This window comes from Anolis carolinensis, chromosome 6 (genome assembly GCF_035594765.1).
Source record: "Anolis carolinensis isolate JA03-04 chromosome 6, rAnoCar3.1.pri, whole genome shotgun sequence".
Lineage (NCBI taxonomy): Eukaryota > Metazoa > Chordata > Lepidosauria > Squamata > Dactyloidae > Anolis > Anolis carolinensis.
The window spans coordinates 41,122,913-41,150,371 of NC_085846.1; the positions used below are offsets into that span (position 1 = coordinate 41,122,913).

At 38.6% G+C, this 27,459-nt stretch overlaps 1 protein-coding gene and 1 long non-coding RNA gene across 3 annotated transcripts in view; one reads left to right on the forward strand and one right to left on the reverse strand.

Annotated features, from left to right (window-relative positions):
- The window catches only part of LOC103279201 (uncharacterized), a 100,491-nt gene that overhangs the window by 19,832 nt on the left and 53,200 nt on the right, over positions 1 to 27,459 (reverse strand). The window lies entirely within an intron of this gene.
- The window catches only part of ace (angiotensin I converting enzyme), a 56,361-nt gene that overhangs the window by 2,937 nt on the left and 25,965 nt on the right, over positions 1 to 27,459 (forward strand). The window contains exons 2-5 of the mRNA XM_008113133.2: positions 18,168 to 18,335; positions 21,813 to 21,906; positions 23,413 to 23,556; positions 24,485 to 24,676. Of these exons, the coding sequence (XP_008111340.2) occupies positions 18,168 to 18,335; positions 21,813 to 21,906; positions 23,413 to 23,556; positions 24,485 to 24,676 (598 nt within the window). The remainder of the gene's footprint in view (positions 1 to 18,167; positions 18,336 to 21,812; positions 21,907 to 23,412; positions 23,557 to 24,484; positions 24,677 to 27,459) is intronic.

Here is a 27,459-nt window from a genome sequence, read left to right on the forward strand (position 1 = left end):
CCAGTTGAAGTTTCCAGCACTCTTCATGTACCCCTGTGGTGTTATATAAAAGCTTTGGATACCATAGGGAAGGGTTAACACTGCTGTGGTGTTTGTTTTGCTGTTCAGAAGATTTCACCTCACTTTCTGCTTTTAGGATACTGTTTTATATAACATAAAGTATATTCTAAATATACTATATTCTAAATGGAGTGTCAATGTGGTGTAATGGTCTGGTTATTGGATGAGAAATCTGCCGAGAAATCCATTGGTGATTTTGGGCAAGTAAAATTCTACCAACCTAAAAAGAAGGCAATGGCAAAATCATCCTCTGAATAATTATTGCCAAGAAAACTCTGCGGAACAACATCTGCAGGTTGGAATACCAATACAATCTTAGAAACATAACACAATAAAGCCACCACATAAGCTGCTGAATTCAGATCAAATATATTAATGTGCATTCCAACACCAACACCCAGACTTTGATGATTTTAGTTCTCTTGTGGTAAAGTTGAAGTACTACAAATACCAATATTTATGTGTATTGTACTGTAAATGTTTGTCCAAGGTTAAGCTGCCAGCCAGTCTCCACTGTTGACTGGTTTGATTAGTCTTTGCAGCTATCTTGACAAAAGTTTTCCTTTCCTTTTTCCTTCAGGCCAATGCAAACTGATTGTGTTTTTAGGATGTTCTCTTTCCAAACGGGAAATCCTTGTTATTTGAACAATTATGTTAAGCCTAAGGTCAACAATCCTCTGTAGATTTTTTGGGTACAATATGTTAACAAGGTTATCTTTTTTGCCAACACATCTTTTAAAAATCATACTGTTCCAGTGTACGTACATTCTTTCCACCCTCATTCATACTTTCTTCCTCTTGAGGAGCAAGTAGATTTCCAAGACTGAGACAATGTAAAATCCATGACCTACATCCTCACCTAGAGCTTGACCATTCATTATCCATATCACACAAGCCTTAATTTGACTTATGGACTATATCTAAGATTTAGACATAAGTGTTCAAATGAAATGGATCTGCTTACTGCGGCTTCATTATTCCACATTCCCTTTGAAAATAGGTTATTCTAGATATATTCTATATTTGGATTGAAGTTTTCTTCTTGGAACCCTATAATTATAGTTGGAGAAGACCACAAGGATCATCCAATCCATTTTCATCTAGGAAAATAGTTTCCTGGATGGATATAGATCTCTTTTTTTCTCTGTCCTCCCATTGGGGAGAATGACAGGGAGCGTGGCTTCCTCATTGGCCACGCCTCCTGTTATTTTCCTGCTGGGAGAGGCCATATGCCCAAGCAAATGTATATGTGATTTCAAGATGGACAGATTATTTTCTCTGTCTCTGATCACACTGGAACACAGGATCATCCTTTGAAGAAAAGTGGTAGATCTAGGATGTGGAGTTTGCTGCCAGAAGTTGTCGTTCTTGCTACTAATTGAAACATCTTTAAAAGGGAATTAGACTAATTACTGTAACTAAAGGGGAAGAGGACTGAAGTAGTCATTACACTAATCAAGATGACTAGGACCTGTCTTGGATTAGGAGTAGCATTGCGTCATGAATATGTGAACAGGAGGGGGCTATTGGCCTCATGTTCTGCTTGGGAGCTTCCCATAAACATAGTAGACTCTTAGTGAACTGGAACACAAGCAGTCCACAAAAATTGAAGAAAATAATACTGCATTCATAAAGCTGTTTTATAAAAAAATAAAACTGTGGTATGCTTGTCTTTATTTGCTTTTAATTACTGTATTTAAGTATTAATATCAAGTCAATACAGAGTTTATTGTATGTATATTATGGGATATAGTATTAGCTAGGTTTAATATTACTCTCAAGCAACCAGAAACTACATGTGGTTAACTGAAAATCTAGTGTATGTGGTTGCTCATTGTGGGAAACAAGATGCTAGACTAAGTGGAAATGGAAATCATGTTAAATGTTTTTTAAAAAGAATAAATATAATTTGGGTTTCTTAGATCTCAAGAAACTCTGATGAGAAGAATCTTTGATGGGTTAAATTAGAATAATCAAAGTTAAGGATTTTCTCTGCATGAAAAATTCATGTAGATTTTTTGGACACAAAACAGAAAGTTGCTTTCTGCTCAGAAAATGCTATTTTCGGTGCAGTGAACACCTTGCATACCTTTTCCTTCACATAATATGTTCAAAACTATAGTAGTCTTTGAAAATTGTGCATTTTAATACTTTCCTTGTAGTGAGGAGAAAACACTTTTCCATTCTTATCTATAAGAATGAAATTTACAACATTTACAAATTCTAGAATTAATGGACCCCAAATCTAACCCTGGAATATTGAGCTAGTGTTGTTCTTGGATGAACATACATACAACCTGGCAAGCTGGCTCAAGGAATGTCTAGGTTATGTAATGCCAAATGGCATATAATCAACGTCTAGTCAGTGGCTTGGATTTTCGCCCTGTGGTTTTACAGAAGATGTCTTCTCAAACCTTACCTCAGAATCATGAATCAAGTTTAGATGGTGATTTTAAATTGTAACTGGCCAATGGCCATTCTAGTTGGACATTTAGCTGGTCATGTAGCTTAGGGAAATGTCATTTTCTCCATAGGAGAAAAAGTGCAAATTAATTTTTTTAAAGAATACTACAATTTAACTAAATTGCTTCACGTTCAAGATGGGAAATCTTGAGATTTAAACTGTTAAAGAAACAGAAACTAAAAAGAAATTCTATCCAGCTCCAGATTTTGATGCTGAAACCTGAAAAAGCTGATTTGATATTCAGTGTTTCCATGTTGGTGATGAATTTGGTTTTATACCACTTTTTCTAGTAACCCTGTAATCCAGTATTTCCCAAACTGTGTTCCTACAGTTGTTTTGGACTTCAGCTCCCAGAAATCTCAGCCAGTTTGCCAGCTGTTAGGAATTGTGGGAGCTGAAGTCAAAAACATCTGGAGGAGCACAGTTTGAGAAACTCTGATCTAATCTGTAATGGCTTCATGGTGGGTGTGTACCACATGAGCTTTGACATGTGGAGAACAATTTTATCAATTAAAGTGCAAATTGGGGTGGGGGGGATTTACTCATGAAGAAGCCCAATTTTAGAAAAAATTGAACAGGAAAAAGTTAAATCAGTTGATTTCTGCATCCTTTCTTCATTTCTGAAAAGTTGCCTCTCCAAGCTATAGATGGAAGCCAGTTTCTATAGACAGCAGTTCTGATAGTGAACATTAGTAGTAAAGGTAATAAAGATTTTTAAAAAAAATTCAAAATCTCATCTTTCCATTCCAAGTTCATTGGTTGTTGTTAATTGCCCAGTTTCAACTTATGGCAACCCTATGAATGGGAGACCTCCAAGTCATCTTAGCACCAACAGCTCTGTTCAGTTCTCGGAGATTTGGGGCCATGCTATCACTTTTGCTATCACTTTCTATAGTGCCATGATTGTCTTTTATAGCAGATCATGCCTTATTATGATATGTCCAAAGGATGAGAGTCTTTGTTTAATCATCTTGGCTTCTTGAGAGAGTTCAGACTTGATTTCCCTGGGGCTCATTTATTCGTCTTTTTAGCAGTCCATGGTATCCATAACGCTCTTTCAAAGCCACATTTCAAATGAATTGGTTTTCTTTCTACCAGTTTTTCTCACTGTCTAGCTTTCACAACCAGACATAGAAATTGGAAATATGTTGGCATGGATCGCCCAAACCTTAGTATTCAAGATCAAGTCTAGTTCCTTCATTGCTGTCCTTCCATGCCCTAGCCTTCTTTTGATTATTTGATAGCAATCTCTATTCTGAGTGGTGACTAAACCAAGATATGGAAAATATTGGACCATTTCAGTATATTCACTTCTACTTTAAAATTATGTTAAATAATCAGTGGTCTATTTTTGTTTGTATTTTCTTCCTTGACTTTCTTCAGTCATCATTCTAAGTCTTTATTATTTTCTGTTGAGAGTATGGTGTTCTCTGTATATCTTAAATTGTTGGTGTTCCTTCCTCCCATTTTCATGTTTCCTTCCTCTGAGTATAATCCTGCTTTGAGTATGATTTTAAGTAATCTTTATTCAAGGAAAAAAACTAAATAAAACACATTTTTAGAAATGTAAAACTACCAAACTTCACAGCCACATTTGTTCCACAGCTACTAAACTATGACTAAACAACAATTCAAAACAATAAAACAGAAAGACAAAAACAGAACACACACACACATGCAGAAACAAAAAGAACGCTTCAAAATACAAACTTACCACTCTTTATCTAATGGTTATTGTTCTTTGTTGGTCTTTTCCCTTTAAGTGATAATTTAATCACACTTCTACTTCTGGAAACACTACTAATTCATGACCCTCACAGTTGAGAAATGCCCTCATTATTGTTGTGAAAACAAAGACAATATCCTTGGAAACAGTAGTTTATAAAGGCCCGGAGTGAATAGCCAAAAGGCTAAAGAGAGAGTTGGACAAACACAAGTTCCAATGAGCAAAAGGACAATAAAATAAACAGCTAAGGGGACTGTCCCATGGGTTTAAATGTCTTTACATGAATGCCCAGAGAATGGGAAATAAACAAGACGGGTTGGAACTCTTAGCACAAAAAAACAGTTACAATGTAATAGGCGTAACTGAAACTTGGTGGAATGAGTCCTATAATTGGAATGTAGCAATGGAGGGTTATAACCTATTTCAGAGAAATAGACCAAATAGGAGAGGGGGTAAAGTAGCTTTATATGTCAAAAATATTTACAGTTGTGAAGAAATGCAAGACTTCAATCCTGGAAACCAGGTTGAGAACATCTGGATAAGAATTAAGGTACAATGACAAAAAATATGTAGTTGTGGGGGCCTACTACAGACCCCCAAGTCAGACTGAAGAACTGGGTGAAGCCTTCCTTGACCAGAAGATCAAACATGAAGAAGAGATATAGTAATAATGTGGGATTTCAGCTACTCTACTATTTCTTTGAAAACAAACTTTACCAAGAGTAAAAGTCAAACAGATTCCTCACTTGCCTTGCAGAAGGTAGAAGAGGCAACAAGGGGATCAGTTATTCTAGATCTGATCCTAACCAATACTGAAGACCTGGTTAAAGGAGGGGAAGTGATGGGATCCTTAGGTGGGAGTGACCATGTGTTCCTAGAGTTTGTGATACAAAGGAAGGGGGAAACTAAGAGAAGAAGTCAAATACACATTCTAGACTTTAGGAGAGCTGACCAGGAAATGTAAAGAAATACTGAGCATGGACAGTATTTCTGGACAGATATACTAAAAAAGAAGGGAATTAATGATGAATGGGAGTTTCTTAAAAGTAAGATACTGTAGGCACAATTGCAAACAGTGCCAGCAAGCAGAAAAAATAAGTGAAGTGTAAAGAAACCAGAATGGATGTCCAAAGAACTTTTAAATGAGCCAAGATTTAAAAGAGACATGCACAAGAACTGGAAAAGGGGGAAATCACCAACAGGGATTTCTAATGAATAACCAACATATGTAGGGATAATAATAATAATAATAATAATAATAATAATAATAATAATAATAATAATAATAATAATGTTTTATTTATATCCCACTCTCTCTCCTGGAAGGGACTCAGGGTGGCTTATAGCAAGTAACAGTTAAAACAATACATAAAGATAGTATATAGGTCAAATTAACATAACTTGAATAGAACCATTGCAATTACTGAAAGCATATAGAAACATCAGAAATAGCTGCTCTTGCGGTAATAAAAGCATTAAAAATGTTAAAACCTTCGATCTTACTAAACTATCTCCATTTAAGACTGATCATCTCCAAAACCCTACTTCATAAGGCTATAGCAGAAAATGAGCTCGGAGAAATTAGAAACAATTTTCTAATTTGCCAGAGAAATTAGAAACAATTTTCTAATTTGCCAGAAAAATTAGAAACAATTTTCAAAGGTGTTGAAATCCAGAACACCTGGAGAGTTGAAGTTTGCTAGTGCCTGGAATGGAAGGAGGAAACGATGAGGGACTGGATGGCAGAAATCGTTTTGTTAAAAGGAGGTTTTTTTGCCAGAGGTTTTGTTAGTTAAGGTGGGCCTGTACAGTACTTTCAACATGAATGCTTGAGTATTGAGATAATAGGAAGTGTTAGTTATTCTTAAAGCTAGAATAAAAATCCTGGTGTATATCCTGAACTGGCTGTTTGGAAATATGATATTCCAGGAACAAGTGGAGGTACAGAAGACACAGACTTTCTATATTGTTGTTTCAAATTGTAGTTTGCTTTCTGTATATAAATTAACATTTTAAAATGACACATTGTCTAAAATTGTCTGAGACACGAGTAATAGGGCAGAGGGACAAGTATGGAATCAGGAGGAGGGAGGCATAATTTTATCTCTGTCTTCGTGAAACCTTTGCCTGTTCCTCTTTCAGGATTATTCCTTATGAGGGATGTCTTGCTGGTGCAATAAAAGACCAGATTAAGATGACTGGGGCTCTGGAACAGTTCCAAAAGTACTTATGTGGCTAGGTTAGAGCTATAGCAGAAGCATCAGGAAATTCAAGAAGTGAGTGGGAAAGAAAATGAAGTTAGGTCATCAATTTTGTGTCTGGGCTTTTAACCTGTGAAGAGCATAGAGCAATTTCATTAACTGAACCATTGATATTCCCTTTGCAAATTCCCTCTCCCAATGCCCCCTTCATGGAAAAATGGCACCAGATATTTCAAGGCAAGAGACTGAGATGCTGGGCTATCAAAAAAGCTCACCCTGTCATCAATGAAGCACAGCTGAAGTATAAAAGCCACATGATATTCTCTATAAATTGAGCCCAGATTTGCCAGTATTGCAGTGAATGCCTTGAAGGTCTGTGCAGGTTGACCAATGTAGATCCCAACTATTGTGGCAAATTCTTGTCATCTGGTTGACCGATCATCCTTTTGATAACAATCCAGAATGGTCTAAATGACTTCTTTGGATGGCTGACAAAAACAAACAGCTATTTTGTTGCCATTTTTGGTTCTCATGTTCTAATGTCGCTATTAACCTGATTAGCATATTCCTGTCTTCTGCAAATGTCACACAGTACTATCACATTCAGTGGTTCCCAAACTTTAGCCCTCCATGTGTTTAGACTTCAACTCACAGAAGCCCTAGCCAACTTGACCAACAGCCAGGGATTCTGGGAATTAATGTCTAAAATATCTGGATGACCAAGGTTTGGGAACCAGTGATTTAGTATAGACAAAGGGAAAAGTTAAATAGATGTTAAAATAAGCCAGAATTACTTTGGCTGTGATGACGTGGGCTGGAAGATTTCTGGGGTGACAGGAATTATCAGCCACGCCAAGCAGAAGTGACAAGTAAAATTGGTTGAACATGCTCCAGATGTTATGCCACCCCTTGTTAGGACCTCCAAATAACTGTAAAAAGCACTAGAATAACACAGCTTTTGCATTAGCTAGGGGCTGCTCCTTCTGCATGGCTGAGATTTAACAAGCTGTCCAATGTGAATTTCTCTATGTACATGAAATCAGTTGGAAAGTCTAGCACCCTAACAATCAAATTTATGAAGTGATGAAGATGGAATGTGGGCAAAAGCTGGTGAGGTAATAGTGGGAAGGAGGGGGTAATCTAATACTCTAGTTTCTTGTCTATTTCCCCTTTAAGGCAAAAACAGAATAAATTATGTAAAGCAAATCCAAAATAAGAAAGTATGTCTTTGCATAATTTGTGTTATAGAATTTAGCTTGCAATCTGTGCAGTAGCCTATTGTAAGAGAATATCATTGTTATACTGGGTATACTCTCAGCTTGTGCCAATCTGTTTAGTTCCACTAACTGTGCCTGGATGTAAATCAAAACTTTACTGTACAGACTTGCCTCCACACTCCCCTCTTTGGGATACTATACAATCACAAACATGAATGGGTTTAAACATATAGCACTTAATTGATTAAGCATTTTCCATAGTGTATTCTTTTTAATTTCCAAAAATCCCAGAACACTATTACAATTTGTAAAAACACAAAATCCAATAAAATCCCATTCCAAAAAAATAAAACAGTGATAAAATATCAAGATCTTTAATTAAAATGGCTAGATATAACAGACTTGACTGCTAAGGAAAGAACATACCATACTAGGAGCCCAGCTGATTTTGAGAAGAGATTGTTCCATGTTATGATGACTGCTGTGGAGAAAGCTCTCCCACCTTGCACCACAACCAAATAATCTTACAGAACACAAAGACCGGCCAGTCTATATAAGAGGATATGCAATCAATGCAATATTAGGTAAATGCCAGAACTTTTCAGCAATGTATAATAGACAAAAAAAGATTTTAAAATGAACAGAAACAAGTATATTTTTTAAGTTCTGAAAAACACACATAAACAAAACTGTCTGGTAAAACACCACTTTTTAAAGATAAGAAACAATATTGGCTGGCATCCCAAATTACAATGGTGTAAACAGAACTCATGTCTCTTCAGCTTTCTTTTTTGCCTCTTGGAGAGTTTGGAATTCTCTATGGGAGTAAGGTTGAATGGGTGATTCTCATAAATATATCTCATAGTTACATCTCCTAATCCAAGATCACAGCCATAGTGCTAGTTGCCTGTTGGAAAATCAGAACAGAACTAGCCTAACCAGTCTTGTGAGGAAGTTCCACATCTAGGATGCTGCTACAGAGAATCCCTATCATGTTTATTCAACAACTTAGTCTGCTGAAGTGGTGGAATGTCCAGCAGAATTTCAGTTGAGAATTTAAAATTCTGGCAGACTCATATGAATGGAGGTAGTCTTTAGATATTCTGCCCCCAAGTCATGTAGGGCATTGTGAGCTTGGAAGTAAATTGGAATCTAGCGTGGTTGGTACAAAACCAGTGATACATGATCTTTACTGTGTACATACAACAACAGTCTAGCTCCCACCTTTTTCTTAAATCTAGCTTCCAACCCTTTTTTTAAAGAGCGGCTCACACAGTATGCATTATAGTAATCTAATTAGAATATAATTAATGCATGCCCTACTGTGGCCAGGTTTGTGCTTTCTAGGAAAGGGTATGACTAGTGTCCAGCTAAATTTGGGTAGAAGCATCTTGGTCAGAGAAGTCACCTGGCTTCATAATGTTTGTTTGTTTATTTATACCGCCCCTTTTCACTCCGAAGGGGACTCAGAGTGGCTTACAAGTAGGTAACAATTCAATGCCGCATGAACAGACATACAAATAAAATACATATACTGTATATTAAAACCAAAATTTCAGTTCATCTTTCCCACTGGGAAAAAGAACTTCCTCCTTGACTGGATTGAAGTCTAAATTTATTCACCTACATTCAATATTTATGATTATAACAGATTCATTTAACAATGACACGCTGGTAAAAGTCCATTTTAAGACAAGGCCTTTATCAGGCTAATGTAAAAATAGCACCTTATTCTCCTGCAAGGAAGTCCTCTCATAATAGTTGTGTGCTAAGTGAGCCAGCATGGTTCCTTCAGATTACAGTAATACTGAAAACACATTTTCCACTGCATGATATCCTGCTATGCAACAAAGATGAAGCAATCAAATTTCACTTAGACCACTCAACTACCAATTGTGCTTCTGTATAAAATAGACAAGCTGTCTGAACATTTCCTTTCATATTACAAGTCCCAGGAATTAATGAAACATGTCTGAAATTTCCCACACATTATATCCACTCCCTTAAGATGACATTGCCAGTTTGAAAGAAACATCTGTAACTTGAATATGGATCACATCATATGAAAACACATTCATTTTTGAACTCATTATAAATATGCTGATAAATCAAACTTTTTGTTCAAACTATGATGTCTTTAAAATTAAATAGTTCCTTCTGACATGGTAAAATATATGGGCCTTGTCTTGGGTTTAGTAAAGTTACTGTTTGGGGAGTCAGCAGGGGTGTTATAATCCAATTTTTTTTCATGAGCTGCTCTTTTCCTTTCAAATATCATGCATAAATTCCCCTCAAATTGTGTCCTATATGATTATATCTGTCTATATCTAAGAAAATCTACTTTGTTGTTAATTAACCTTTAATGTTAAAGCTCTTGTACTTTGCTTTATATGTCCATAAAATCATCTGTTTGACGTGTTGGTTATTGTAGGAGGTTTCCAATGTGTATGCTTGAACATTTCAGGTCATTTTATTTTTCGCCTTATTTTTTGAACAATTCAGCAAGCTGTTACTTGTTGATTGTTCCCACTGCAAAGTGGATGCAGTAAACCTTAACTTCTGGAAGAGGAGCTGGCCACAGTTGGGACTACTATGGTATATACTGACACAGTTTCCTGATATAAAACTTTAGCCAGGATCCCCAAGGACATATTCTTCCAAGCATTATTTTGTTCTGGAGAGTCAAGAATTCTGCTTCACTGAATTTGCCCATGGGAATCCTCCATATGTGAGGTCTCAGAAATAGTTATTTTAGTTGTAGATAAGAGTGGCCCTTTAAGAATTTACAGTTATAAGGCATGGGACTTCGAAGTGGTGGAATGAACCGAAGAAGCTAACAAGAGGGAAGCCTTCTACCACCAGTCCTGCTTACATGGAGCTTTCCATGGTGCTGAATCCACTGTCCTGCCTTACATCTTCAGTACCTATTAAAAAAGCAGCACTAAACCACAGCCTGTTACTATATCTCAGTGCACAGTTCTGAATACAGTGGTATGATACAAAAGAAAGTTGTGTGTAATGGCTATGTTTGTTTGCTTTGCTTTAACCTTGGAACAATGATACAAAACTAGCTATACAGAACTCAGTCTGATTTGCACATATTGAAAGACAGGAGAACAAATGTTGCTGAACAACTACACAAATAGTACTGATCCATAACAAACTTTGTCATATTTTCTTTGAGAATTATATCCTAATGTATTCATATTGAATAAACCAGAGGAATATGGACTGGCTGGAAATAAGATTTCTAATTAAAGGACTGCATTCACAATGCTTTTATATTGTAGACCTTTTGTGGAAAGCCATTCAGGCAAAATGCGTAGCCTTTGAGCCTAGTGATATTCACAAAAGCCATATGGCATCTGCTGGAATTGTGTTGCTTGAATGCGCCATGCCGGGGAGCTCCCAGGTTTCTGCATTTTCAAGGAACTACATGCCATACAATGGCCAAATTCATACGTTGTCCCATACACAACACACTCAAGACTCATGTTTTTACTGCGATGGTCTCTGTGAATGACCACTTCATGCCTAATGAAGAATGGGGAAGTAAATTGGAGAAGTGACTGTGTCAGATGTGGAGAGATGGTGTTTTAAACCAAACCTACTAAGGTCTCAGAAGATGATGTTATTGTTCTGCCTCTTTCAATGGGGCATAAATGCTCATCTGAATCTCCATGGTTTCCACTAGCCAGTAAAGGTTCCCAGAAAATCATGAGTCCTGGTGAAATCATTGGCTATTATGGCATGTGGAAGAGAATACCAACCTCTGCAATGACAAAAAAGAAACATGCACAAGTGTAAATTGGGTTTATATATACTGCGTATGACACAAACAGGATGCTGGTTAAAGATTGCAAAGACTGATTGTAGGAAGCGAACAGTCTCTATAGAGGACTGGAGTGCACATGCAACCCATGAAGTTTTTTCTTCCACAAAATATCTTTCCCCCATTTTTCCTCATTTCATCTCATTTTCCCAAGCCTAATTGAAAGAGTCAGTGGAGGAACCCTTTTTGTGGAACACCTTCCCCAAAAGCCTTGTCTTGAGGCTTTGCAATTTTTTTCAGCATCAGCTAGAGACCTTTTAATTCTCCTATGCATTTTAAGAAAGGTTCTTAGTGCTTTTGCATTTTAGCCTTCATGAATCCTGTTATTGGTTTTTATTTCTTTCATATGCTGCAGTGTTTTTTTGCTATTATGTTCCATTACTCTATATATGGTGTTCATAAATATAGATATATATACACACACACACACACACTTTAACAACTGGTTTTTGTATTTTATGTTTGGATGTGTTATACATGGATGGACTCAACAGAGGAAGCCAGAGCTCTGTTGTACCTGCACTGAAATGTTTTCATTTGTTGTGTCACCATAAGTCAAAGCTGGCTTAGTGGCAATTAACAGCAGCCCATTCTGTCCAGAGATTTCTGATCATCAAACACTCTAAAACGCAATTAACAGATTATGAATAAAAGCCATGGGGGTATTTCAAAGGTCTATAAATTAAGAAGCTGGAAGGGACCTCATTGTGGAAATTTGAAACATATTGTACATTTTATTGGGCACCATAAACTAACAAAGAGATGTTTCTTAATCTTTACATTGGGGAGACTAAAATAAGAAGTTTCTTCATAACCTGATCGCTATGAAAGACTTCCCATTTGAGGGACTTGGTTATCTCTAAAATGTAAATTGGATCATTTCACTGGGTCATATGCATCTGTTTGCTCTATAGTCCCGTTTCAACTGAGCTCCTCTTTTTTGCTTTTGGACATTGCATTTTCAATTGTTTAGGCCAGTGGTTCCAAAAGTTTAATGGTCCCTGGATGTTGTTGGGCCACAACTCTTGGCTGACAGTCAAGAATTCTAGTAGTACATCTGGGATCCCAAGCTTGGGAATGGACTGTAATGACAGTAGAAAAGAGGAGAGGGGCCACTAAATACATTTTGACTGAGAGTGCTCTGAAACTGGAGCCAACACTACTTAAAATCCATTATGAAGAAGCCAGATATTTCATTCTGGTGATTACAGTTTGGGGCTGTGAACTAATGCAGCTGTTATTTATTTTGCTCCAAGGTTTGGCTCAGGAAGTAAAGACAGTTTACTTCAGTTGGGGATTTAAATTGTTACAAGGGAATGTGGCCAAAATTTTACTAATGACAATTACATCTTTAGTTTTAACTAATGGTGCTATAGTCTGGTTCTGGATTAAAATAAGGCAAAGTGGCCTTCTCAGAGAATAGCAAGAAAGCTATAAAAATTAAAGAGTTATAAATCAAACTTTAATGGAGTGCACAGTGATCTTAATGCATTTTCATGAAACCCTGCTGTGGGTTTTCATTATCTTATATCACCTTATATCATCTGAATAACTGCAATGAGTTGGGTGCTCTATTAACAGCATCCTGCCCCTCCCTGAAAGTCCTTCTCCTAGAATTCCAAGCATAAATCTGTCACTGAGGTGTTCCCGCCCTCTTAATAGCAAAGTTACAAAGCTCATCCAAGGGCCTAACAAATGATTCAAAAGGTTTCTGAGTTCCTTGATCAAAGGATAAATTTTATAAATCACTGTCTTGAGAACAGTGTTCTTCTCACAGTTCATCCAAGGGCCACATGATCAAACATGGCCAGAGCACTGTCATAGTTCATTTCCTGATCCATATCTAAGCCTATATTTTCCTTTCGCACTTTACCACCACAACCCATTCACTCCACTCCTAGCCTGCCTCCACCATGCCTTACTTATTTCCCCATCACTGCCTCCACTTCTCAGCCAGCTTCCTTTTCATCACTCCACATTTGGAGCTGAGCACGAAGTTTTTGCTTCATTGTGGCTTTCCAATGGGTGTCCAGGATAGCAAAATAGGCACAGAAGGGAGTGTATGAGTGAGTCATAGCCAAGCCCTGGGAAATCTTTTGAAGATGCAAGGTGCCTCCTCCCCATACCCAGCTGACCTTTTGCAATGAACTAGGGTGGTTCAGGTCTGTCTCCATTTGATAAGAATCCTATGTCAGGTCTGCATGAGAAGAGCCCCATGCAAACCCCATAATTTGTTTAACCATTTCTTTTAAAGGGAGACCCCACCATCTGTTAAATCACTTCTGGCCATGCAGACCCCATGATCTGTTAAACTAGCCACTTCATCATGTTCATTAAATTTTACTGAGCCATCCACTTAAGAAACAGCAACCTACTGTGTTCACATGATGTAGGCTTCAAATGTAGAGTAGAGATATCTTGGCATTTTTGAAATGTTTTAAAGTGTTATCTTTTCAGTCGCTTTCTAAGCTGGTTGGCAAATGACTTTTTTGTAAATTATCTGCATAGATAAAGGTAAAGGTTTTCCTGTGACATTAAATCTAGTTGTATCTGACTCTGGGGGCTGATGCTCATCTCCATTTCTAAGCCGAAGACCCGGCGTTGTCTGTAATCACCTCCAAGGTCATGTGGCCGGCATGACTGCATGGAGCACTTTTACCTTCCCGCCAGAGTGGTACCTATTGATCTACTCACATTTACATGTTTTTGAATTGCTAGGTTGGCAGAAGCTGGAGCCGACAGCAGGAGCTCACTCCACTCCCCGGATTCAAACCGCTGACCTTTAGGTCAGCAAATTCAGTAGCTCAGTGGTTTAATCCACTTTGCCACCAGGGGCTCTGCATAGAGACAGGCAAAATAGTCAATTCTGTTATGTGATGAATTCACACTGTTCTCCACTTTAAAATGTATGCAACTTGTGGGAGGAGCTGAAATGTCCTTTTGAGAAAAAGCTCTGTGATTACATTTTACTCACCTTTTGCTCAAGGAGAAAAAAGTACCTTCCCTTCTTCCTTCTACCTGTTCTTTCCCTCCTCCATCCCTTCTTTCATCCTTGAATCCCTTCTCACATTCTTCTACCTGGCTGGATCCCACAACAGTGGCATTCCAGGCATTCTCATATGCCTTCTTTTAAAAACATACACATTGCTTCACTTGAGCATTTCCATTGCCACTGTGTTGCATCTGTGAACTTTGGTTGCTATATAGAGAAAGAGCTGAAGTTTGAAAGGAGCTTCAGGAGCTGAATTCAGAACAGGGATGGAGCCAATGTAGGTCTAAGGAGGGTAGGAAAGAGGAGGGTTGAACGGAGGCTTCTCGCGGGCCATGGAGGGGTCCCACCTCACTGAATGAGGACAGAGTTCCTCGGAAAAGCTTCCACTAGACTGGGAGTGACTGGGGGGCAGATTCCCTTCCTAGACAGACCCTTGTTCCCCAAGAAGGACTTTAGGCCCATGTCTTTCTTCTTCACATCCACTTTAACTATCAGGAGCTGCACTGGGGGAAAGAGATCTGTTCTGCTGGTGATTCTGGTTCTGATTCATATGGGTTCTAGTCCTTTCTTACAAATGATTGTCTGACTAACAAACAGGATCACTAGTACAACCAATTTGTGCTCCTAGGCATAGCTCTTGGCTGTTAATTTAGCTTGGGTAACCAGGACAGGTAGGTGTATGAGTGCATCCACACTGTCGAATTACAGTTTGACACCACTTCAGCTGCCATGGATAGATGCTATGGACTAATGGATTTTAAATATTTGTAATGGTACATAACTTTCCATAATATCTTTTACTGTCAGCATTTTTCTTCAGGTTTTTTCCCACAAGGAAAATGGGGGAGGGACAGTGAGTGAGGACAAATCTCAACTGTATGATGGCAAATCAATGGAAGACTCCTGAGTAAAACAGATAGATTGAAAAATGTGTGATGAAGGTAGGAAAATCATCCATTTAATTTCAAAACAGAGTAAGCTGAATAGTAAGCCACTCTCCCAAACACTTGGCCTTTTCAAAGGTATGAAGTTTTAGGACTACTTAAACTTTTCCACTTACAACCCCTTTTAGTTCAAGAAATGTTTATGGGACTCTGGTATATAGGTAGATAAAATAGATATAAAAATACATTTACTGACAACAAATCAGCATTTGCAAGGTTTGCTAAATTGTCAGAAGACCCTTCCACGTTGCCTCTTTATCTCAGGATCTGATAGCAGATTATCTGTTTATCCCATGTTATCTGGCAGTGGAGAGTCATATATTCCAGTTTAAAGCAGATAATCTGGGATCAGATCCTGGGATAAAGTGCAGTATGGAAGGGCCCTGATTTTCCTTTTTATGAAGTTCAGCTGAAGCATCTTCTGCAGAGTTGTAAACACTGCACAACACATTTGTATAAATGTCTAAAACAGCAATGAGGTGACATTCAGAAAACCTGTATTATTACCACATTTTAGGGGCCCCATTATTGAGCTTAGGAGACCCCGTTTGCTGGGGCCTACAGTTTAAGAAGCAGTGTGTTAAACCATTTCCAGAACATGCAAATCCCACAATCTGTTAAAATACTTATTTCAATGGGAACATCATTTTTATAGATATAAATAAACAGATGTCGCAAAGTTCTTGTACTGTGCCTTAAAAAGCACTACCTCATTAATCACTTCATGGTTTGTTTACATTACTTTGAGGGAGAGGAAACTGGTATTTTTCCCCCTTAAATATGTTTAAACACTCACATTTCCCTAGTAGAGTGAAAAACACACTGCTATTGGCTGAGGTGATGAGCCTAAGAGTGCTGAACACCATCTCTTCCTCCCTAGACTATATGGAAAGGACGAAGTGCATTGGTGGTTAGTTTTTCTAGTGATTCATTAACATTTTGAGGAAAGATTTGGTAAAGGAAATTCATGACACATACCATTTTTGGATTCCTGTACTGCAGTATCTTTATTTCCCTGCAATAGTTGGAGTTGGGTGGGACAGAACACTTTGAAGACTAATATATGAACAGATTACTTAAACTTTGAGTTATTACACAGACACTGTGTTATATAGCATGCCATTATATGGGGGAAAAATATATATTTTTTTGTGTCTCCCTAAAAAAGGGAATTTTCTATAAATAGTTTTTATTTAAGAAAAATAATAGAACAAACAAGCACATTTTGTGCATTTATAAGACTAAACACTAAAATTCTACTACATTTAAATGATATAATATAACCCTACTTCTACTTTTGATAACATTGTATTAATTCATTAACCCCCTAGTTGACAAATCTTCCAGTTGTTGTTATGAATAGGTAAGGAACTAGTCCCAATCGTTCTGAAAGTTAGTGAAAGAATTTTCCTTAATTGAAGAGATGAGAAAATATGATTTTTTGGGGAACTGAGAGGGCTTGAACAATGACTAGTCAATAAATTTGCAGATTAGGAGTATCCCAGGCCAAATTCTAAGATTTAGGAAATGACAGAAATCTCAGTGCTCCTCATGCCTTCTGCCCCAATTGATAGTTAGCATGGTTGTCCAGCACTGAGACCTTCTGCACAGTTCTTTTAAAGGGAGACTAGATGAAAGCTCCCAAGCCTTCTTAATTGAAACAACAGAAGGGCTTCTTTCTGTTAGGGCTGGTGAACTCTCAACCATCAACACTTTAGGAACAGATAACTATTTTGAAAATAAAGGACAATTATTGCCCTGAGCCTCAAGTAGATTAGACCTGTTCACAACATTGGTCACATCTTAACAGTCTGACTGTTTCTGAGAGTTGTCTTCTTTGTTTTGCTTCCTTTTACCACACAACTGCTAAACTTAATGCTACTCTTTGGATTTCCTACCTTCCAGTCATACCTTGTAAGGATTAACAGTCCAGGGCCACTTCCACACAACTGAATAAAATCCCACATTATCTGCTTTGAACTGGAATATATGGCAGTGTGGATTCAGATAACCCAGTTCAAAACAAATATTGTGGGATGTTCTGCCTTGATATTCAGGGTTATATGGCTGTGTGGAAGGACCCAAGGACTGTTAGCAAGTGCTTAGCAGGAAGAAATTAACTAAGGACTTTACCACATGAAACTGCTGTCCGGCAGCATTCAGGTAATCAGCAATAGTGACAACTTAATACCATTGCACCTCTTTGTAATCACACAACTTGCTGCTCTGTGGTCCCACTGCTGTAATGCCTATTAGGAATGCAACTCCACCCTCCTGCAATTCCACTGCTCCATTAATTTAAAAAAATAGTTATAAGAGAAGAACTTCACAACTCCAGTGAAGGTTAGTAAACCAATCAAAAATTAATCACTTATTGCAAGTGAGTGTGTGTGAGCAGGACAAGTCCTCTCAATGTCATTTCTGGGGTTCGATCAGGTGCCATTGGTGGGAAGGTGGCAGACCAGCAGTGGGTTATACATGGCATTGTGCTATAGGAAACATCAACTGAGGTGACTGTTCTGCTTCAATGATGGTTTGCCACCTTCATCTAATAAAGCCCTAGGTGCAGTTTTATATAGCACAGGGGCTCTCTACTTGTCATGTGAATTTTCAACATCTTGCTTTTGACAGTTGGCTTTGTGTACTTTAATTGCAAATATTTTACAGAGAAAAACAATGGTTTACTTATTTGACAATTGTCTTTTCCTCTCTCCCCTTGCCCCATTTACAGGTGGCAGCTTCTTTGATGGAGCAAGAATTCATAGAGGTTTGGGGGAAAAAAACAAAAGAAATCTATGGCAACATTTGGCAAAACTTCAGTGATCCTGAACTGAAGAAAATAATCAGTAACATCCAGACATTAGGCCCCTCCAATTTGGATCTGGAAAAGCGGCAGCGGGTAAGCAACTCTTTGGACTGAAAGAGATTAAGTTTTAGCATTGAAATGGAAGGGACTTCCAAGTTGGAAACGGAGACTTTTGTCTGTCTCTGTAAGTGCCTCGTGTCAGGGGAAGTTTCTTTTTGCAGCAATCAGTTGTCACTGTGAGGTTTTACTGGTGAAAATAGTTCCTTGGACCTACAACAGTCAGCAAACCCAATCACGGGTAATAGGATTGTGATAAGATTGCCACTTTGATAGCAGTCAATCGCAAATTATACATGAAAAAACTGAAGGTGAGTGCTTGCCCAGCCATGAAGAACTGAGTTGGATAAAGAACACAAACCCATCTTTCTTCTAGAATATAAATATTGGGTTATGTTTAAAAGTGGCTTTTTGGAGTGTTGGTGATATTCACACCACAAAAGGACTTCTGTGCAGTCAAGAGAGAATGAGTAATAAATAAACTTCAGATTTTAAAAAAAATGTTGATTTTTTTTTATTTCTAAGAGCAGAAGCTAAACATTTCGACTTTCTTTTCTTTAAAACATTGAAAATCAAGTGAACACTAACTGATAAGTGACAAGAATAGGAAATTTATCTAGTAAGAAAACATGAGCTGTTTACCTTAGTTATGAGCAATAAGGGCAAGACCTACCGAAATTTATGGAATGCTCTGACAACTGACAATCATATTTCTTTGGTCTGTAACCAAGTGCTGTAAACAGACTACATGGCAATATATACTGAGAGACTGCCACCTAAAGGGTCAGGATAAAGAAGACTAAGTACAGCAAAAGTACTGCAACTAAAATCTTTCCTTCCCTTTCCCCCTATTTGTTCTGGAACTGGGGCTCATCCAGAAAGGAGTCATCTTTCACAATTGTTTTTCTGCACTGACATAATCTTTTTCATAATCTTGCCCTTCCCCAAACCTGGCACCATTCTCAATATTGTCGCCATTACAACCTGTTCCTTTGACATTATTTTCTAATCTCACACTTCACCACAAATGCTGAGGTGAGATATATTCTACCAGCTTAAGATGTAGTCCTTACCTTCCTAGCCTGCTGCATTATGGCCTGTTGAATTCATTCTGTCCAGCTGTATTTACATTTCTTGCCTGCTCCAGCTTCCTTACAACTTCCATTTTATATATTGATGTTTTCCTCTCTTTCTTCCTGTAAGGACATTCCTGTTTTGCCTCTTGATGATTTCAGTATTCATGTTCCCATGTATGCTCTAGTTAAGTAATTCAGAACCTTTCTCTTCCACAGAATGATTGAATCTTAGGTCTTCAAAGCCTAGGAAATACAAGATAAATTTCTAATTGAGACAATTATAAATGCTTCCTTTCTGGGGACCTTGTGGGTTTAATTATATGAATACTTCAAAGGTTTGAATAACATGTCCCTAAAGGGAGTATGTAAGACATCAGCTATCTCTTCTGAAATAGATAGTGACAGGTGAATTCCATCCTTGGTTCGATTTGTAATTATCTTGCAAACTAAGCCTTTTTGCACTCTAAATTGGAGAGTGGAAGTGTCTTGAGGTTTTTTTTTTTTTTTTTTTTTTGCAGGTTGCATTTCAAGACCATTGAGATTCTGTCACTTCCTCAGTGACATGGCTGGGAATGTGATGGACCTGAGTGGTCTCCACACGTTTTCTCTTTCCAGTCTGCTTATTCTATTGCTACTCTGACAAGTTGGTCTCTTCCTCTGGCACAGTTGCATCTGCCAGGAGTGCTACATGGCAGCCACTGGGGAAAAAGGGAAAGAGATTTCCCCACTTCTTGCCAGAGCACCACCACCATTTGATTGTCGGTGGGGTTCATTGTTTTGCAGCTCAGTTTAAAATCTCAATTAGAGGAGAATTCAAGATTTACTACGCTTTCGTTATATCTCTTCGTTGGTTGAGGCTTGACATTTCTAGCAATAAAACAACTAATCCTGGGAGGAATCTGCTGCTAGAAAACAGAAGTTTTATTGAGTGCATCTGGCAGAGGCTCCTAGAGGCAAGAATGAGAAAGAAGAGAAGGGCAGCCTTGAGAATTATTAAGTCCCAGGCTTTGAACTTCCATCTAGCGCAATGGTTCCCAACCTTTTTTTGACCAGGGCCCACTTTGACCAGGGACCATTTTCCAACATTAGTACCAAAAGGGTTATGAATCAGTTTTTGATCAACTTTAGATTCAGCTTGGTTATTTGGGGTGCTGATTCAGAAAATTGCATTGGATAGACCACATCATTTCTAGTTTCTGATAAAGAACATATGGCATCCAGTAGTCTCCATCTGATTGCCCACAGAACACCATATTTAATAATCTAGAGCTGATGTGGTCTATCCCATGCAATGATCAGCTCTGTGGAAATACGTGGAAATAAAATAAATAAATAAATAAAGAGGAAGGAGGTTTGCGGACAGGATTTTTGTTCTTGCGGCTCACTGCTGGGCCACGGCCCACAGGTTGATAACCACTGATCTAGCACATCGTGTGTCAGGATTCCTGAGCAAGGAAAGCAAGTTTCCACAGGAAAGGAAGGAAGTTAGTCCTCATGAAGAACAGGCTGCCACAGAAAGGGAAAGCCCAATTCTGTCACTGAATGTGCTGTCTTGCCTGTCTCTTTTTGAGTCAGGGGAACACACCTTTTCTCATAAACAAGCCTGTGGGATTGTTCACAGGTTAAAAGGGGAAGACCTGAGAAAATTTTCTTTTTATTCTGGTTCTCTATACTTCTCTGAGAGGCTTTCTTCTTTGGCAGCTAAAAATGATCAGCAGAGAAAGGCTTCCAGGGGTTTTTCCCAGCCAAAGTGATCTCTTTGTTTCCTTCTTCTTTTCAGTGAGGAAACAATACAGGCAATGTTGTAAAGTGGGTTTTATTAGCCTTCCTGCTTATGGCTCCTTTTGCCTCTTCTCTACTGGACAGCTCTCTCTCTGTGTATTATTTCAACAGCGTGGAGTAGGTTGAGAAGCTCAGGACATGTCTTGTAAACATTTCAATACCGATTTGAATATTGTTTTGTTCTCTTTTTCTGATTTGACCCTATAAATACCAAAATATTATAATCAATTACAATAAAATACATAACCTAGTATATAGCTCAATAAATATATTTTTCCAGCAACCTGCTTGTGTATTTTGTTGTGACCATAGGGCAGCCATTCTTAGCTTACTATTGAAAATGCCATAGGTTCTATAATGGGAGTGTGGCAAGTGTAAGCCAAATGTTCTACCCAAGGTTATCTTTATTTTTTCAACTCAATATGCCCACTGTGTTTTCTGCAGCCATAGAGGACATTTTTTTAAAAAAAATTATAAAACATCAAGATTGGGTGGCAACTATCTGAGGTTCCATGTGTTGTGAGTGTGATCTCCTAAATCATGAGGAGTTGCACATCCCAGTCTCATACTGTTGGAATGAGTCTCTAATGTGGGTGGAATTGGCCAATCTGGGGTGATCACTCTAACATGTACATTTTCTATGTTTGTTTACAAGTATAACACTATAATGAGTGAGATGGACAACATCTATTCCACTTCCAAGGTGTGTCTACCAAACCAGACCTCCAATTGCTGGGCTCTAGAACCAGGTATATAGTGTCTTCTTTGCACTGACTTTTCTGCCCCAGGCTATTTCCTTTTGATATGAAAACACTTCTAGGCTTATGATACAGGGAAGTGCAAGGAAATTATCGTTGTCAATGAGTAAGGACCATTATTATATGTGTATGCACAATATTTAGAAATAATTAATTTGATAATTACCAAGCTACATTTGGCAAGAATTCCCATCTCCTCTTTCACACTATTTTATTTTTCAAGCATGAAATAAATTGGACCCTCAAGAAAAATCTTGACCTAGTTAGAGTTGAAGAGCATAATTCATTTGGGGTCTTTTAAATTGGACTGGTCTTTTTTGAGGTTTGTTGTTCATTTTGCTAATCAGTTTAATCTACAGTAGAAAAATATTTATGCATTGAAAGCTACTGCTTTTTGAAAAGTTAACAGCTAAACATTGCCAAGTAAATTTAAAAAGTATTCCCAACTGGACAGAAAAGAGCTGACTACTTACCAGATTTACAGCTAAATATCAATAATGGCCCCATACTGGAGCAGGAGTCATTCTTTCTGAATGTTTGCACCAGACAAATATGGGATTCTCATACCATCAGGAACATTAAACATTAAATACAATAAATCCATCAGATGTCAGCCTTATAGTTTCCCCAACAGTTTGCATCTTTGTTCTTGTAGCTTGCTAGTGTGAACTACAGCATTTTCTCCATTTATTCTTAGATATAAAAGAGTCTCCTTTTAGTTTACCTACCTTTTATGGAACTTGCTCATAACAAGGTGCTTGTGATTACAATACAAAAAATGCTGTTGTTTTATGATGGAAAAAGCTGCAATCATACCCAGAAAGCAATGCTTACGTGGATACTAGAAGAGACATAATAAGTACTAGAGGGCTTTTCAACAGCATCAGTTTATCAGCCTGAATGACCCTCCATCACCCTAGGAGATAATTAGAAATGTATACTCTAAATCAGGGTGCTTTCTCTAGGAAGAGAAAGATTACAACAAATTCCAAAATCCACAAAAGAATAATAACTTTGTTGGCCAACCAAAGTGCAGAAAATGCACAATGAAAGCTTTTGAAGTTTCATTGGCTTCTTAATTAGACACAAATATTTAAAATCATACAAGAGAAGAAAAGTGATGATGTCACAGGTCTACATGTTACTTCTGTAGTCAGTTGATAATGTAGAGGGATATCAATGCAACCCTTCTTGCCCATATGGTGACTGAGACAAAGGACAGTAAAGGATAGGTAATAACATCTTTGGTTCTGTGGGCTATCTTAATTGAAATAGAAATAATTTTTTAAAAAATCATTCAGGAGACACAGAAGGGCTGCCTTAAAGCTGATATTCCCAGCTCAACTTCCAGTTGCCTGTCCAGAGTCCTGAAATTTATATACCTGCTGTCCTTCATGTGCTATGTCCTAAAAATGAACGATCAGGAAGTCAGTTTGATTCTGTCTACATTTTGCGGATATCTGATTAACACCTGTTTTAATTATATCTTCTCCACAGATATTACAGATATCATGGCAAATTCCCGCAGTTACAGCAAACTACTATATGCTTGGGAAGGGTGGCACAATTCAGCTGGCAACCCCTTGAGGCCCAAGTATGAAGAATTTGTTTCATTAAGCAATGAGGCCTACAAGATGGATGGTAAGTTGCTTATAAATATTGCTCGGGGTTGGAAGTAGGGACTGACAACAGATTGGATTGAAAATCTGCCTGCTAGTAGGAAAGGTCGGAAAAGCTGGTGCTATTCAACTATTGTAAAAAAAGCAAAAAGGTTGCTGAGAGTGTCAGAGGACAATTGAACTATGATGCACTGCTGAGTTCATATGCCTGGTTCAACACAATCAGTTGTATGCTCAGTCTCAGCACATTTACTAACTTACCTTGAAAATACCTGATTCAAAAGTACCATATCATAAAGGATGCAAACGTCATTTTACTTATTTCCCTTCTTATTTATAAGTCAACATTCTCCTTGTGGGTGCTTTCCTTTCACCATTGACACACACATCACCCACACTCCATCCCATGTGTATGTTTATGTGCATGCAACTGAAAATAACCAAATGTGGAACATAGCAGAAATTCCTTTTTGTACCAATATGAGATGGAGGATAGAGGACTGTGTGTCTCTGAAGACCAGTTTGAGCTGTTATTTATATAGATCAATGTGACATTAACAGTGTCAAACCAAAGAAAGATAATGCTCACTAGAGCTGGGTTATAGCCCTGGTGTTGATAGGGCCTATGACAGTCAGATGAGAACTTATGCAAGGTAAAACTTTAAAGAGGCTAAAATGCTGAAGCCTATCCTCAAAATGGGTTCAGCACCTTGAACAACTCTGGTAAAGTTGAGAATAAACCTCAGAGCAGATTTACTGTCAACTGATAAGGACATTACTGGTTGTATTGGTTTGCAGTCAGCTATCCTGTGTTTTTTCAACAGAGCAAGTTATATAGATACAGATATATAAATGAGCACTGCAAGAGAGTCCAGGTGTGGCATTGTTCTATAATATGCAGAGATTATGGATGAAGCTTCCACTCAGTTCTGTATTCTCTTTGCATCTAGGGTTCAAAGACACTGGTGCATATTGGCGGTCCTCATATGACTCACCAACATTTGAGGATGATCTGGAAGAACTCTATCATCAGTTGGAGCCACTCTATCTAAACCTGCATGCTTTCGTCAGGAGGAAACTATATGACCGATATGGATCCAAATACATCAACTTGAAAGGACCTATTCCAGCTCATTTACTGGGTAAGTTGAGGGTAGGAAGGAGATCCTGTTGGGAAGATAGAGCAATTTGTTTTGTGCCATTCTATAGACTAGAACACAAGCACAATGGATTCAAACGAGAGGAGAAGAGAAAAACTTCTTGATGGCAAAAGCATTTCAACAGTGGAAGATGCTACCTTAAAATGTGGTGTAGGTTTTTAAAAAGACTGTCCAGCCATCTTTTGGGAATACTTGTGTGTACCTGCTTTTCAAGGGACTGGGCAGCCCTTTTGGTCTCTTATAACTCTATGATTTTCTTTGGGGAATGACAGGATGAAAAACAAGGGATCTTTGGAGTCATGGGGTTCAAAATAATGAGCAGGACTTATTTATTTATTTATTTCAGCATTTCTACCTCGACCTTCTCACCCCTGAAGGGGGACTCGGGGTGGCTTACAGTATAAAACACACATATAAACCATTTCCAATACATTTCATTGAAGTTTAAATTAATTAGGTTAAAACATTCAAAAATATTCATAAAAATATACATTCAAGGCACATTCTGAGTCCGAACCGGGTCTGTCACTATATCCTGTCATTATAATCATAATTGCTATTGCTGCTATCGTTCAAAAGCCTGGTCCCACAACCAGGTTTTCACCTGTTTACGAAAAGATAGGAGGGAGGGAGCCTGTCTTCATTTGGGAGGGCGTTGCATAGGAAATTTGCTTTCCCAAAAGGGAGGCATTTACCAACAGCTTCACCTACTCTGCCAAACCCCCTCTGGCTTCCTTTACCAGCCAGGATGGGCAGGGGTCGAGGATACATGTGGTTAGTCTCACCTCTCCAAGGATCTTGTCCACGTCCTCGAACTCAACCAATTGAAATGAATCTATCAAAACTGGACAAGCAGGTGCTCGTGCTACATCCTCAGAGACTACCATTAACATGGCATCAAAGTCAGAGCGGATCAGAACAACTTTGTCCGCAAAGAACCTAGCAAATGCTTCACAGCAGGCTGCCGAGTTGTCAGGGATCCTGCCTTGTGTGGTGGGATTTAACAACCCTCTGACAACCCGAAACAGCTCCACCAGATGGTTCTTTGTAGATGCAATACTGGCCGCAAGGTAAGCTTTCCTTGCGGCTTTTATTGCCACGATATATGTCCTAAGATAGGAACATAACCATGTTTGGTCTGATTCGCTGTGCTCTAACCGCCACACGCACTCTAGTCCCCTCTTTTTTGGCTTCATCACTGCCAGCTCCTTGGTGAACCAAGAGCTGGTTTAGCTTGGCTACTCAAGAGGGGACGTTCTGGAGCAATCGTGTCTATTGCCCTAGTCATCTCCCCATTCCAGAGAGAGACCAGAGCATCAACAGGATCACCTACCGAGGAGGCAGAAAATTTTCCAAGAGCCATCAGGAATCCTTCTGGATCCATAAGCCTCCTGGGGCAGACCATTTTAATAGGTCCTCCACTCCTGCAGAGGTTAGGGAGCACAGTGAGTCTAAACCTGATCAGGTGATGGTCGGTCCATGGCAATGGAGCAATGGTCAGCTCCTCCACACCACCATCTTCCTCCCATCCCTGGAAGAAAACCAAGTCCAGTGTGTGTCCAGCTCTGTGGATAGGGCCTGTTACTAGTTGGGACAGTCCCATGGTTGCTATGGAGGCCATGAAGTCTTTAGCTGCACCTTGGAGGTTGGTCTCGGCATGAACATTGAAGTCCCCCAGCACTATAAGCCTCTGGGATTCCAATGCCAGGTCCGAGACCACCCCAGCTAGCTCAGGTAGGGAGACTGTAGTGCAGCAGGGTGGTTGGTACAGAATGCCTAAACTGTCCCGGTCTCCTACCCTCAGGTGAACACATTCAAACATGGTAGACTGAAGGATGGGGTGTCTGGTCAGGGGGATGGAATCCTTACACACCACTTCAACCCCACCTCCCCGCCCTCCAGATCTCGGTTGGTGCGGCACAGAGTAACCTGGTGGGCAGAACTGGGTAAGATTAACCCCTCCAGTCTCGTCCAGCAAGGTCTCCGTTATACACGCCAGGTCTTCATGTTCATCCAAGATTAAATTCTGGATAAAAGATGTCTTCCCATTTAAAGACCTGGCGTTAAACAGCACCACCTTTAATCTGGAGGGACTGCCATTGAGGCATTTGGAACTGGAATTTGTAGCAGTTCCAAATTGTATCTGTCAAAAAGGGGTGGGAAGCCATTGGTTAGACAGTCATTAGAATTACATTCTTAGTCTAAAGAAGTGTCCCTTCTTTTTTTTCTTTTATCTAACATTTGAACTTGTCAAAAGAAACTTGAAACATAGATTTATTCTATGATCCTTTTTCATTTTGATTGAGTGTAAAGTTATGTGAGTGTCCTCTTCCTGAGAATGTGGAAGGCTGCTGCTGTTAGCTGAACAACAACTGAGACAACAGACTTCTAGTGCTCTGCCCCACTCCAGTTAGTGACCATAGGAGTGTGCAGCCTTGCTTCTCTCAGCCTATTGTTGGTGGGGAATCAACATAGATGCATCCAGCTATTTTTCTGCAGCCTGATATGCATTTACAGCATTCTCCTGGAATCTTTAGGGATGTTGCTCCAGTTGAGAGTTGTGTTGCTGTTGATTTTCTTTCTCTCTAACAACATAAAAATGGCCATATATGATGTCTGCACTTCTTACAAGGTGAATTTGGAGGATTTTGCTCACTGTGTGGTTGCAACAAAATATTTGTGTGTTTGCGTTGTTACTGTCATCATTATTACCATCATCAAAGTTACTATCAAAAAGGTAATATTTAAAAAGTTAGCTGAAATAG